General features: G+C 52.4%; 1 protein-coding gene across 1 annotated transcript; it reads left to right on the forward strand.

Annotated features, from left to right (window-relative positions):
• The first annotated feature begins 2777 nt into the window (after positions 1-2777).
• Positions 2778-9649, forward strand: LOC100999403 (probable E3 ubiquitin-protein ligase DTX2). Its single transcript, XM_031665500.1, has 5 exons — positions 2778-4163; positions 5993-6151; positions 7112-7273; positions 8027-8116; positions 9031-9649. Exons 1-5 carry the CDS (start codon positions 3783-3785, stop codon positions 9256-9258), a joined length of 1020 nt encoding a protein of 339 aa, XP_031521360.1. The 5' UTR covers positions 2778-3782; the 3' UTR covers positions 9259-9649.
• Positions 9650-13663: the final 4014 nt, after the last annotated feature.

The raw sequence follows: 13663 nt of genomic DNA on the forward strand, positions 1-13663 counted from the left end.
ATATTGCTTACTACATTCGAATTACATATTGCTAGCATCTACTAACAACTTGTCCAGAAAGTTCCAATCAGAAAGGGATTCTAAAATTCAATGGAGGTAACAGAGTGTGTGGGGAGGTGTGTGTGTGTGGTATGTGGAGAGAAATTGTAGAGGTATGTGTGTAGCCAGAGGTGTGAAAGTGTGAGCTGTGTGGCCAAGAGTATTGTGGAGAGTGGGTAATGGCCAGAAGGCATGTAGAGGTGTGAGGTGTGTGGAGAGGTGTGTGGAGGGTAATGTGTGGAGAGTGGCAGGGTATGTGTGGAAAGAGTGTGTGTGGAAATTGTGGTGTGTGTGGAAGGTGTGTAGAAGTGTAGAGGAAATTGTGGGTGTGGCCAGAAGAATTGTAGAGGAATTGTAAGTATTGTAGAGGTGTAGAGGTGTGTGGAGAAATTGTGTGGAGAAAGTATGGCCAGAGAGTGGCATGAAGCTGTAGAAAGAGTAACATGTGGCCCGAAAATTAATAAAACTATATGAAAATATGTATAGAAATTAATAAACTGTATGTATAGAAATTAATAAAGGAGTATATGGAAAATTAATATTAAAATTAATAATGAAGTAATATGGAAAGTGTAAGTATGTAGAAGAGAGTATATGGAAAGTAATAGAGTATAATAGAAAATTAATATTAAGAAATTAATAGAGGTAATAATAGAGTATGTAATGAAATTAACAAATTAATATGTAAATATGTAATACAGAAGTATGCTAGGCTTCTATGTAATGAAATTATGTATGTAAACTTTAATAATAGAGAAGTGTGAAACTGTAATGGAAAGGTAATGAAAGTCTTAAAAGAGTATGTAATAGAAATTAATATTAGAAATTATTAAATTAATAATAGAAATGTATGGAAAGTGTAGAAATTGTAATAGAAAATTAATAATAGAGAAATTATACAAACTGTATATGGAAAAGGTAAAATTAATATGAAGAGAAGTATAATAGGAATATTTAAAGAAATTGCCAAAATTATATGAAAGATATATGAAATTATTAAAGGTATATAGAAAGAGAAAGTGTAGAGAGCATATGAAATGTATATATAGGAGGTAATAATAGAATTATGTGAGAATTATGTAATAATAGTAGTGTATGTAAAAGTGTATATGAAATTAATGTAGAAGAATGGAAATTATTATGTATGTGTGTATGTGTGGGAATGTAGAATTATTAGCCAGCGTGTGTGAGAGAAATTAATGAGTATATGGAAGAGGTAATGGCAGTGTAGAATTATATGGAAAGGGGTAATGTGGAAATTGTAGGATGTATTATTAGAGAGTATAATACTTGATGTAGAAAGTATATGGAGAGGTAATAATAATAGAAGTGTAAAATGTGTAAGTGTGTAATGGGAAATTATAGAGATGTGTGGAAAGAGTGTAAGTGTATTAGGAATTAATAATGGCAGTGTGTAGGTTATATAATATAGGGAATTGTAGAGTGTAGAGTGGGGTTAAGGTATGTATGTGTAAGTGTATGAAAGTACTTATAAAAATTATGTAGAACAAGAGATATGTATTGGGGTGTAGAAGTGTGTAGAGAGTGTAATATTATAATATAGAGAGATATGTAGGTGGGGTGGTAGGGAGATTGTAGAATTATTATGTGTAGAGAAAGTAGAGATGTGTGAAGTAGAGGAATTATTAGAGGTATGGGCAGAGAGTTGGAATTAATGGAGTATTGAAATTAGAGTGTAGAGTGTAGGTTATGTAGCCAAATTAATAGAGGGGGTATTAATTGGAATTTAGGAGGAGAGGTATGTGTGGAAATTGTGTGTGTGTGTGTAATGTGTGTGTAATGTAATATTAATATTAGTGGTTAATTAGTTATATGTAGAGGTATGGAGTGGGGATTAGGTATTAATATTAGAGGAAGTGTGAGTGTGGAATTGAGTGTATAGGTAGCCAATGTAAAATTAGTCTATGGAAGTAAGAAGAGATGAAGTGGAAGTGGAGAGTATGTGAGCAAGGGAAGTTAGAAAGTATGAAGTAAGATGTATGAGAGTATAGAAAATTATGGAAATTTATATAGAGAGTAATAGAGTAAATTGAAATTATATATATAGAAGATATAGAGTATGGAGTGAGTATGTATATGGAAATTATGTATGTAAATTAATAACAAAGGAATCTATACAAAATTAAAGAGTGATATTAAGAAGTATGTAGCAAGCGTATGGAAACGAGAAATTTGAGAGTATTAATGGTAAAGATTATGAGTATATAAATTGTGGGTAAATTATGTAAGTATGTATATGATGTGAATTCCTAGCAAAATGAGAGTATGAAATGAAAGTATAGAAAGCGTAGATAAAGGGAGATTAAAAGAGAGTATAGAAGTAGTGAAATTATATAAATTATGGAGTAAGTATATGTAATAGAGTATATGCCAAAGTGCTACAAAGTCCCTATAAAAGTAAAAGAAATTAGCAAGTGAAGAGAGTAATAAATTATAGATAGAGGAGTTAGAAATTGTGGAGTGAGAGATTGTAGAGTGTATAGGTAATGAATTGAGGTGTGGGTAATGTGTGTGCAAGTTGTGGAGTCTAGAGTAGGAGGTATGTGAGTGAAGTGGAATTGTATGGTGGCAAGAGGTTGGGGAAATTGGAGGTGAGGTAGAGTGTGGAAGTATTAGGTTATATTAGGAGTGAGTGGAGAGTTGTGCTTAGGAGGTATGTGTAGAGTGTGGAGTGTGAATTGAGGAGTGTATTAGGTGTGTGTGTAGGTGTGGGGTCTGTAGGAGTGGGGGGTGTGAGTGGAGGTGTGGGGCGTGTGGACGGGTGTTGGTGGGTATGGTCTTGCCAGCAGCTTCCCTCCAGGGCACAGCAGCGAATGCCATCACAGCAATTCCAGCTTGGTTACATATTCGTCTTTCCCGTTTGAGATCAGGGAACCGAGGCTCAGAGGTGACATGATTCGGTCACAGCAAGAGAACCAGAATCAAACCGTGCTGACTCCAGCCTCCACCGCACCAGGGCACCTCCCTGCCAAACTGTCCCCTCCCTGGCCCTTTTTGGTGTAGGGGGAGTTCGGCAGGTGCAGCTGTGAGCCCTCAGGCTTAGAATTCTCTGCAGCCCCTGATGATGGCCATGAGCTCGGGTTCAAACCAGAGCCCCTCTGGTCCTGGAGTCTGGAACCACCAGCAGCCCCACCATGACCTTGGGGTGGAGCCCCTCACAGGAGCGCCTCCACGGGCGGCACTGGGCTCCCCGTTCCTCTTTCACCCCCGCACGGGCTTGGCTGCTGGCCTCTGTGGTTCTGCTACCCCCGCTACCTAGAGAACACCCCGGGCCGAGCCGATCCTCACCAGCTGGGGGGAGCTTCCTGTCTGTAGGAGGGACTTTACTGGATGTGGGGTTTGGTGTTTATGGAGATGCAGCCCTTCTCCCTCCTGCTTCGTGCACGTGTGCACAGACGGGAGTGAGGCCGTCAGGGTGGGCTCCTGCCACGACTCGGCCCCTCCCCAGAGTGGCTGGACTTAGGAGCTAATCGGCACGTGACAGACCCTCCCAGTCAGTGGCAGGCGTTTCCCGGAACAGTATCGGTGCAGCAGTTGGCGTGTGTGCAGCTGCCCGTACGTGCTGGGCCCCAGACTCCCTTCTCCCCGCGATGTTCATGCCAGGGTAATGCGAGTTGAATCAAATCGTGCTGCCGCAACGCCCCCTGGAGTAGTTTGTGCCGAAGCGGCGGTCTGACTCTTCCGCGCAGCCTCAGTAGCGCCTGTGTCGATTTCCTCACTGAATGTGCGTGGGGTTGCGGCTCCCAGGAGACTGTGCTGCTGTTTCTGCTCTTCTGCATCCTCTAGGGCTCCTGCGGCTGAGCCAGGTCCCTGGACGGTGGGACTGGGTAAGGCTTTGCCCGGCGGAGCTCGGGGCTCTGTACCTGGCGCTGAGCTCTCCCGTCCTGCACACTGGCCTCCCTGTCTGGGACCCTCTGGCATTTCCTCCTGGCAGCTTGGACCTTTCCTTTGCCTTCGTCGCCCTCTGGCCTCCTCTCCAGCCTGTGTTCCTCAGGATGCTGCTTATGCACTTCTCTCTTCTAGGAGGGACCCCGAAGCCAGAGCCACAGCCAGAGCAGGTCATAAAAAACTACACGGAAGAGCTGCAAGTGCCCCCAGATGAGGTTTGTGTCTTGGGAGCTGGGCTGCCTTTGTTTCTGTTTGCAGACAACTCCAGATAGAAAGGACATCTGCCCCTTCTCGCTTGAAGGGTGCTTCCCAGGTGCCTCTGAGTGCCAGGACCTTGCTCCAGCCCCTTTGGTTTCATCTCCCAGCCTCCTGAGACCCATATCGTTATGATCTGAGCTTTGCGCTTAAGGAGCTGTGGTCCTGAGCAAAGTCCCTCCTCTCCTGTCCCTGGCCTCTCTGTAGCCTGATGGCCGTCCTGGGAGCAGGAATCCCGGAGACAAGGGATGGGCCAGCCTGCCCCACTCTCCACCGTGCGGATGCTGGTGTAGACGTGAGGTGGCCTCGTCCAGGTGGCTGCCCTGCCCCTCCAGCTGTTGGGAGAGCTGGTTAAGGTTCCTATAATTTTTTTATTCTTAAAGACAGGGGCACGCACTGTCGCCCAGGCTCAGTGCAGTGGTGTGATCACAGCTCACTGCAGCCCTGTCCTCCTGGCTTCCTGTAATGAATGGGACCAGTCAGACTCCTGTTGCTCTTCCATAGAACCTGAACCTCTGCTGAGCCATGTTTTGGGGGCTGCGGCACCCCTTTCCCCCGATTTTAGTGGGGAACCCTGGAGATACTGTTGGGGGGGTAGGGTGAATGGCTAGGAGTACCAGTACCCAGGCACTCTTCAGATACTGGGGGGCGGGTGAATGGCCAGGAGTACCAGTACCCAGAGACCTTCAGATACTGGGGAACGGGTGAAAGGCCAGGAGCCCCAGTACCCAGGGACTCTTCACTTATGTCTCTCTCCAGTCAGTTGAGTCCACGAAAAAAATCTGGTAAGTAAAGCTTTGGACAGGAGCCTCAAAGTCCTCCTCATGCGTCCCACCCCTTCAACAAGCCCTTGCCGCATTCCCTCCTGCCCAGTGCTTAGCTCTGTCTCCGCTCTGGTGCCCATCTGGTATGACTGGGCCGTTTCACCCCAGGCTCCTCCTCTCCAAGCTGCCGTCTGCACAGCCAGCATGTAGCTCAGATCATGGGAGCACTCCCTGCCTGGAACCCCCAGCAGGATCCCCAACTCGCACACAGCCCCAGCCCCTGAGTGTGGCAGCCAGAACCCCGAGGGCCCGCCTCTCCCTGATCCTGTCTCATCTCCTGCTCCCCGCTCCCCCCCTGCCAGCTTTAGTGCCCATGTGCTGGCTCCTCGTTCAAAACATCCTCCTCCCTCTTCCCAGGTGCCCGCTCCGTGCTTGTCCATCTGGCAATTCCTGTCTCCCTTGTACGACCCCACTCCGAGGGCCTCCCCCAGGATCCTGCCCTGTCCATCCTCCCCATTTGGTGGCTCCTGCTGTCATGTCAGGCCTGTGCTGCTGTTAAGCTCTTTAAGGGCACAGGTCCCGGTGACTCACCTGTGTTTCCAGCCTGTGGAATGGACGATTTTTTTTTTTCCCTGAGATGGAGTCTCACTCTGTCGCCCAGGCTGGAGTGCAGTGGCACAGTCTCAGCTCTGCAACCTCTGCCTCCTGAGTTCAAGCAATTGTCTTGCCTCAGCCTCCCGAGTAGCTGGGATTATAGGCGCCCACCAACACGCCTGGCTAATTTTTGTATTCTTAGTAGACATGGAGTTTTCCCATGTTGGCCAGGCTGGCCTCACATTCCTGACCTCAGGTGATCGGCCTCCCAGAGTGCTGGAATTACAGGGCTGAGCCACTGAGCCTGGTCTTGGAATTGACTTTGACCACACTTCCAGCATTTCAGCACATGAAAGCCTCTTTTTCCAAGACTGGCCCTCGTCAGCCCAGCCCACTGTTGGCGAGCATGACCTGTGTTTGGTCTCCTCCAGGACTGCATCATCTGCATGGAGAAGCTGTCCGCAGCATCTGGGTACAGCGACGTGACTGACAGCAAGGCCATCGGGCCCCTGGCTGTGGGCCGCCTCACCAAGTGCAGTCACGCCTTCCACCTGCTGTGCCTGCTGGCCATGTACTGCAATGGCAACAAGGTGCCCCCACTGGCCCGGGGTGGAGGCGGGTGGCCTGCCCCCACAGTCCTGAGCTGTCCACACCTGCAGAGGTGGGAGGGTTCTGGGGGTGGCTGCGGGGACGGGCCTCTGCAAAAGATGGTGCCGGGCGTGGGGCCAGCTTGAAGACCTTTCTAAAGGCCTGGCCGGCTCTCCCAGGCCTGCCCTACTCTCCTAGGCCTGCCCCACGCTTTAGAAAGGGAGACCAATGGGGCTGGTTCCCTCCACCCCTCCAACTAGGCCTGAGGAGATTGTGGGCTTCTCCAAGCCTCAGGGCACCGCCTCCCCCTCGGCCACTTGTCAGCGCTGCACACGCTGTCTCCCTTCTTCCTTACAGCGACCCTGTGCGGTCAGCACAGTGCCCATGAGGGAGAGGTGCAGAGCAGGGTCGCCCTACTGGGAGGTGGGAGCCAGGCCATGAGGCAGGGCTGACCCTGGGTCCCACGGCAGCCTACACATGAGCCACGCCCAAGCCGACCCCCGGCTGCTGTCCCTGCAGCGGCCTTCAGGCAGGATGGGCAGAGTTTGGAGGCTTAGAGAACCAAGTCATGTGGTACGTCAGAGCCTGGCTTGGCCTTCCCTAGAGTCTGCCGTCCTGGGCAGCCAGGGCCCAGCTCCGCAGATCAGGCGCTGCAGGGCTGTCTGTCAGACTTCAAACGCGCTTCACCCGTGGAGACTTCTGCCCAGGATCCGAGTTTTCCCGCTCACCGCCTGTCTCCTGACAGCATGCTCCTTTAACGAAAACGGCATCATGAGTTGCTGGTGCAAAACAAAGCTTTCCAGGGAAGCTGTGGGAAGCCAGTTTCCGGGTGGGAGGCTGCCAGCAACTCCCTGGGATGGCGGCCGGCCCGTTCCCGGGGCCCTTTACCATCTGACGGTGGAGGTGACGGTCTTGGGTGCTCTCAGACAGCCAGCTCAGTGGGTCGCGTCTGCCTCTCTCAGGATGGAAGTCTGCAGTGTCCCTCCTGCAAAACCATCTATGGAGAGAAGACGGGGACCCAGCCCCAGGGAAAGATGGAGGTATTACGGTTCCAGATGTCGCTCCCCGGCCACGAGGACTGCGGGACCATCCTCATAGTTTACAACATTCCCCATGGCATCCAGGTGAGGGGCCTTCCTGGAGTCCCCACTCCCGGCCAGTCCTCTTCACCCCCCACCCACGTCCCAGCAGTCTGCCCCTGGATCAAGGCTGAGGATGCCCATGTGGCCAAGCTCAGGCCCCCAGGTCCCCTAAGGCCAGGGCCATGGAGGGCCAGGAATGGGGAGGCAGTGCCGGGACTTGGGGCAAGCTCTTAGGGCCGTGGCAGCAGAGAGCTGGCCCTCCACTCTTTCCCGAACCAGGGAAGCCTTCCTGGAGGAGGAGCCATCTTAGCTAGACTTGTTCTGGACAGAAGGTCAGGCAGTTCAGTGGGAGGAACCCTGCAGAGGGGCTGGAGAAGCAGGGCCACAGCAGGGTGTGCATCGAGGAACCTTGGGTTGGGAGTGGCGGGGCCAGGTGTGTGGGTGTCAGGAGCCCAGGCACAAGGCCCCAGAATCCCTGAGGAGAACCAGACGGGCCCTGGCCCTTTCAGTCTCCCGTCTTGGGCAGAGGGTGGATGGCAGGGTCTGGGGCAGGGTGGGAAGATAACGGGGCAGTGGGTACCAGTCAAGGTCCACCTGTGGTGGATGGAGTGGTCTTTTTGTCTTATTGAACCGTGAGCCTTTCCCTGGTTTCCCTCCACTTCTCCGCAGCTCACAGGGGAATTAGGAACATTCGGGGTTGGCATCTCGGAACCGGGGAGAGGCTGGAGCAGTGCAGGGGCCTGTCCCTGTGCAGGCTCTTGGAGCACCCTATCCTGGTGTGTGTTCCTCCTGCAGGGCCCTGAGCACCCCAATCCCGGAAAGCCGTTCACTGCCAGAGGGTTTCCCCGCCAGTGCTACCTTCCAGACAATGCCCAGGGCCGCAAGGTAAGTGCCACTACGCGCCCCGGGGGTGAACAGGGCCCTGACCACGCAGCGGGAGGCCAGACGCCACACTGGGCTCTACTACTGCAGTGGAGGACAGAGGCTGAGGCCGGGCTGGGTGTCTGCTGCTCTTTTCTGGGGACCTACTGTAGGTACAGGGAGGGCAGCCTGGACCTCACCGAGCCTCGAGGGAGGAGGAGAGGCCATCGCCTTCCAGCACCCTGCTGGGTGGGGTCAGGAGCTCCTGAGAATCAGAGTGTGACAGGGAGGGACCGGGGGCTGTGTTAGACCAGGTGACCAAGGAAGGCTGGAGCAGTCGTGTCTGCCCTGAGACCTGAATAGGGACTTTGCGACTGCAGAGAAGGCTGGGGATGAGCCTTCCAGGCAGGCAGGACAGCTGGTGAGGAGGGTGGGAGCCCGTGGTGAGGGTGTGAAGGCAGGGCCACCCCCCAGGCCAGCCCCAGGGGTAGAGCTGGTTCTGAGCCCCCAGGGAAGCCACGGAGGTGGAGCTGCTGATGGAGCTTTGGAAAAGCTCCTCTGGCCATGTGAGAATGGGCTCGAGGTGGCGGAGCTGGAGGTGAGGAGAGGGCAGGGAGGCCGGATGGGCAGGCGCTCGTCCAGCACTGGCTCTGGAAGCGGGGAGGACTCGAGCATGGTGCCTGGGCATCAGGACCAAACGATGGCAGTGCCCGGCACCGAGGCAGGGTGGGCTGGAGCCCAGGCTTCTGTGGGATCCTAACGTACTGTCCAGTGGGCAGTTTTGGGGTCCCTGCAGATGGGGTGAGTGCCAGGGAGTGGATGAGGTCACCCGGGAGGGGCTGGGATGGGAAGAACATGGTGCCAGCCTGTGCCTGCTCACTGAGCCCCTCTCACTCTGCGTTCCCTCCTTCCTCTTCCCCCTCCTCCTCCCCGGGCAGGTCCTAGAGCTCCTGAAGGTGGCCTGGAAGAGGCGGCTCATCTTTACAGTGGGCACGTCCAGCACCACGGGTGAGACGGACACTGTGGTGTGGAACGAGATCCACCACAAGACAGAGATGGACCGCAACGTTACGGGCCATGGCTACCCCGACCCCAACTACCTGCAGAACGTGCTGGCTGAGCTGGCCGCCCAGGGGGTGACCGAGGACTGTCTGGAGCAGCAGTGACCTTGTGCCCTAGCACACCCGCCTCTGGTGGCCACCCCGCTGCCCCATGGCTGGCTGGGTGGCCAGGCAGGAAGTGCCCAGCCCGAGAGGCTGGGAGGTTTTTTGGGGGTGTGGGGTGTGCCCCACCTGAAGCCGGGGCTCCCCCCGCCTGCCTCTCCTTCCTCCCCTCCAGGAATTGGGCAGCCCTGGGCAGTTGTACTCATGGGGGCTTAAGATGCAGCTACCTCAGTGCGCAGGGCCCGTCTGTCCTCTAGGGGCTGCTTCGGGCCTGCGGTGCTCGGGGCCTGGCGTGGGGCAACTAGAGACTTCCCCAGCCTGGACGGGCGTGGGTTCTGGGTCAGCTTCTTTTACCTCAATTTTGTTTGCAATAAATGTTCTATAGCCAAAGTCAGCAGGTCCTGGGTGTGTCCATGAGTACGTGTGTGTGCACGTGTGTGTGTGTGCACGCGTGCCCCCCCACACTTCCTGCATCCCCACACTTCCTGCATCAGAGCAGGAGGAGATCCCATGGGCTCATCAGCTCCCATTTGATTACTGAAGAACAGGCCACAGCGAGGCGTGGAGAAGCCTATGGTACTGGACTATGCCGCCTCCACATGCCCCACACTGATCACCCTGCTGTGCCAGGGGCTGTCACCCCAGAGCACCAGCTGTCACCTTTGTGGCCCTGGGGTTGTGGTTCACAAAATGCCATTCACTTAGGATTGGAGCTGCTGTCTGTTTTACTGATGTGGACACAGGTTCAAAGGTGCAATGACTTGAACCAGAGATGGTGACGCATGCCTGTTATCCCAGCTGCTCAGGAGGTCAAGACAGGAGGCTCACTTTAGTCCAGAAGTTTGAGACCAGCCTGAGCAAAATTGCAAGACCTCATCTCTAAAAAAAAGTTAGGCTGGGTGCTGTGGGTCACGCTTCTAATCCTAGCAGTTTGGGAGGCCGAGACAGGTGGATCACCTGAGGTCAGGAATTTGAGACCAGCCTGGCCAACATGGCAAAACACCGTCTCTACTAAAAATACAAAAAGGCGTGGTGGCGTGCTCCTGTAATCCCAGCTACTCAGGAGGCTGAGGCAGGAGAATCGCTTGAACCCAGCAGGTGGAGGTTGCAGTGAGCCAAGATCATGCCACTGCACTCCAGCCTGAGCCACAGAGCGAGACTCTGTCTCAAAAAAAAAAAAATAAGCCGGGCATGCTGGCACCTGCCTGTAGTCCCAGCTGTCGGAAGGCTGAGGTGGGAGGATGGCTTGAACCCAGGAGTTCAAGGCTGCAGTGAGCTCTGATTGCACCACTGCACTGCAGCCAGGGCAACAGAGCAAGATCCCGTCTGTAAAATAACAATAATAAAAAGACAGATTGAATGCTTGGCTAGGTAGGTGGAATCCAGGCCAGGGTTGATCTGACACCATTGTAAAAGTTCTAATTGTTGACCCTCTTGGAATTTGGATCAGATATCCCCAGTCAAGATCGTGCTGCCTGTCCGGGAGGAGGACTTTGGGCCTGGGACCAGAGAGGGACGGCAGGGCCACCTCGTTCCTGGCTGTGGGAAGCAGAGGCACTTTGGCCTTGGCGAGCCCCTTTCTCTGTTAAAAAATCTATTTTACAACATGTTGGTATAAAGATGAATATATTAATGTATACTAGAGGATTTTCTCTCACCTAAAGGTTCATTTTTCTCCCTTCTGATTTTAACAGAAATTAAAAATGTATGTGGGCTCGGCCGGGCGAGGTGGCTCACGCCTGTAATCCCAGCACTTTGGGAGGCTGAGGCGGGTGGATCACGAGGTCAGGAGATCGAGATCATCCTGGCTAACACGGTGAAACCCCATCTCTACTAAAAGATACAAAAAATTAGCCGGGCGTGGTGGCAGGCGCCTGTAGTCCCAGCTGCTCGGGAGGCTGAGGCAGGAGAATAGTGTGAACCCGGGAGGCGGAGCTTGCAGTGAGCTGAGATCCGACCACTGCATTCCAGCCTGGGTGACAGAGCGAGACTTTGTCTCAAAAAAAAAAAAAATGTATGTGGGCTCTTATAAACAGTGTGGGCCCAGGGCACTATGCCTAATGGTAACATGGTCCAGGGAAAAAAGGGTACTGAGGCCTCCCTAGAAGACCCCAGCGTAGCTGGACCCCAAACTTGTTTGGTTCCACATTTGATTGGTTGGTTGCTCTTGAGACGGAACCTCGCTCTGTCGCTCAGGCTGGAGCGCAGTGGCGTGATCGCGGCTCACTGCAACCTCCACCTTCCGGGTTCAAGCGATTCTCCTGCCTCAACCTCCTGAGTAGCTGAGACTACAGACACCCACCACCACGCCCAGCTAATTTTTGTATTTTTAGTAGAAACAGGGTTTCACCGTGTTGGCCAGGCTGGTCTTGAACTCCTAACCTCAGGTGATCCTCCCACCTTGGCCTACCAAAGTGCTGGGATTACAGGCGTGAACCACTGTGCCTGGCCTGGTTCCACATTTGAGACTCTGTACTCACACTGCCTGTGAGTGCAGGAGTTGGGGTGGGTGCCTGAGCCTTGGATGCTTCTCCTTGAAAGGATTCTGAGGATGAGGATGGGAGAAAATATTTTCAAATCGCATTCCTGATAAGGATCTAGTATCCAGAATATATAAAGAACCCTTAGAACTCAGCAATAGGTTGGGTGCAGTGGCCTATGCCTGTAGTCCCAGCACTTTGTAAGGCCAAGGTAGGCGGATCACCTGAGGTCAGGAGTTCGAGACCATCCTGGCCAACATGGTGAAACCCCGTCTCTACTAAAAATACAAAAATTAGCTGGGCGTGTTGGTGGGCACCTAATCTTCCAGCTGCTTGGAGGCTAAGGCAGGAGAATTGCTTGAACCCAGAAGGCAGAGGTTGCAGTGAGCCGAGATTATGCCTCTGCACTCCAGCCTGGACCCTGTCTCAAAAACAAAAACAAACAAAAAATGAGAAAACCTCAACAAAAAGACAACCCAATTTAAAAATGGGCAAAGAACTAGAATAGATGTTCCTCTGAAGAAGATAAAGGGCCAGGTTGGGCACAGTGAATCACGCCTGTAATCCTAGCACTTTGGGAGGCCAAGGTGGGTGGATCGCTTGAGGTCAGGAGTTCAAGACCAGCCTGGACAACATGATGAAACTGTGTCTCTACCAAAAATATAAAAAAATTAGCTGGGTGTGGCGATAGCACCTGTAATCCCAGCTACTCGGGAGGCTGAAGCGGGAGAACTGCTTGAACCCGAGAGGCGGAGGTTGCAGTGAGCCGAGATCATGCCACACCGTACTCCAGCCTGGCAACAGAAAAAGACACCGTCTCAAAAATAAAATATAAAAACCATGAGATGCCACACTACACCCATTATGATGGCTATACTGAAACAAAAATAAAGCAATGTTGGAGAGGATGTCAAGAAAGGAGACCCTCATCCACTGCTACTGGGAATGTAAAATGCAGCCACTTCGGCAAACGGAACCTCTGAAAGGAGCATTAGCGTGTGACCGCAGTTCCGCTCCTAGGTACGTACTCAAGAGCATTGACAATGTCCCCACAGAAGCCTGCACACAGATGCTCATGGCAGCATTATTGACAATAGCCCCAAAGAGGAAAAAACCAAATTACGCATCCACTGATGAATCAAAGCACGACACGTTCACAGGATGGAATATTACTCAACTGTGAAAAGGAATGAAGCACTCACAGTCAAGGAGGAACCTTGAGGCCGGGCGCGGTGGCTCAAGCCTGTAATCCCAGCACTTTGGGAGGCCGAGACGGGCGGATCACGAGGTCAGGAGATCGAGACCATCCTGGCTAACACGATGAAACCCCGTCTCTACTAAAAAATACGAAAACTTAGCCGGGCGAGGTGGCGGGCGCCTGTAGTCCCAACTACTCGGGAGGCTGAGGCAGGAGAATGGCGTAAACCCGGGAGGTGGAGCTTGCAGTGAGCTGAGATCCGGCCACGCACTCCAGCCTGGGGGACAGAGCGAGAGTCCGACTCCAAACCACTAAAAAAAAAAAAAGGAGGAACCTTGAAAAAGTAAAAGAAGACAGACACAGGCCGGGCGCAGTGGTTCATACCTGTAATCCCAGCACTTTGGGAGGCCGAGGCGGGCAGATCGCGAGGTCAGATCAAGACCATCCTGGCTAACACAGTGAAACCCCATCTGTACTAAAAATACAAAAAAAATAGTCGGGCGACAGGGTGAGACTCTGTCGGGAGTTCGAGACCAGCCTGACCAACATGGAGAAACCCTATCTCTACTAAAAATACAAAATTAGCCAGATGTGGCGGCACATGCCTATAATCACAGCTACTCAGGAGGCTGAGGCAGGAGAATCGCTTGAACCCAGGAGGCGGAGGTTGCAGTGAGCCAAGACCGGGCCATTGTACTCCAGCCAGCCTGGGCAACAAGAGTGAAAACTC

Source organism: Papio anubis, chromosome 4 (assembly GCF_008728515.1).
Source record: "Papio anubis isolate 15944 chromosome 4, Panubis1.0, whole genome shotgun sequence".
NCBI lineage: Eukaryota > Metazoa > Chordata > Mammalia > Primates > Cercopithecidae > Papio > Papio anubis.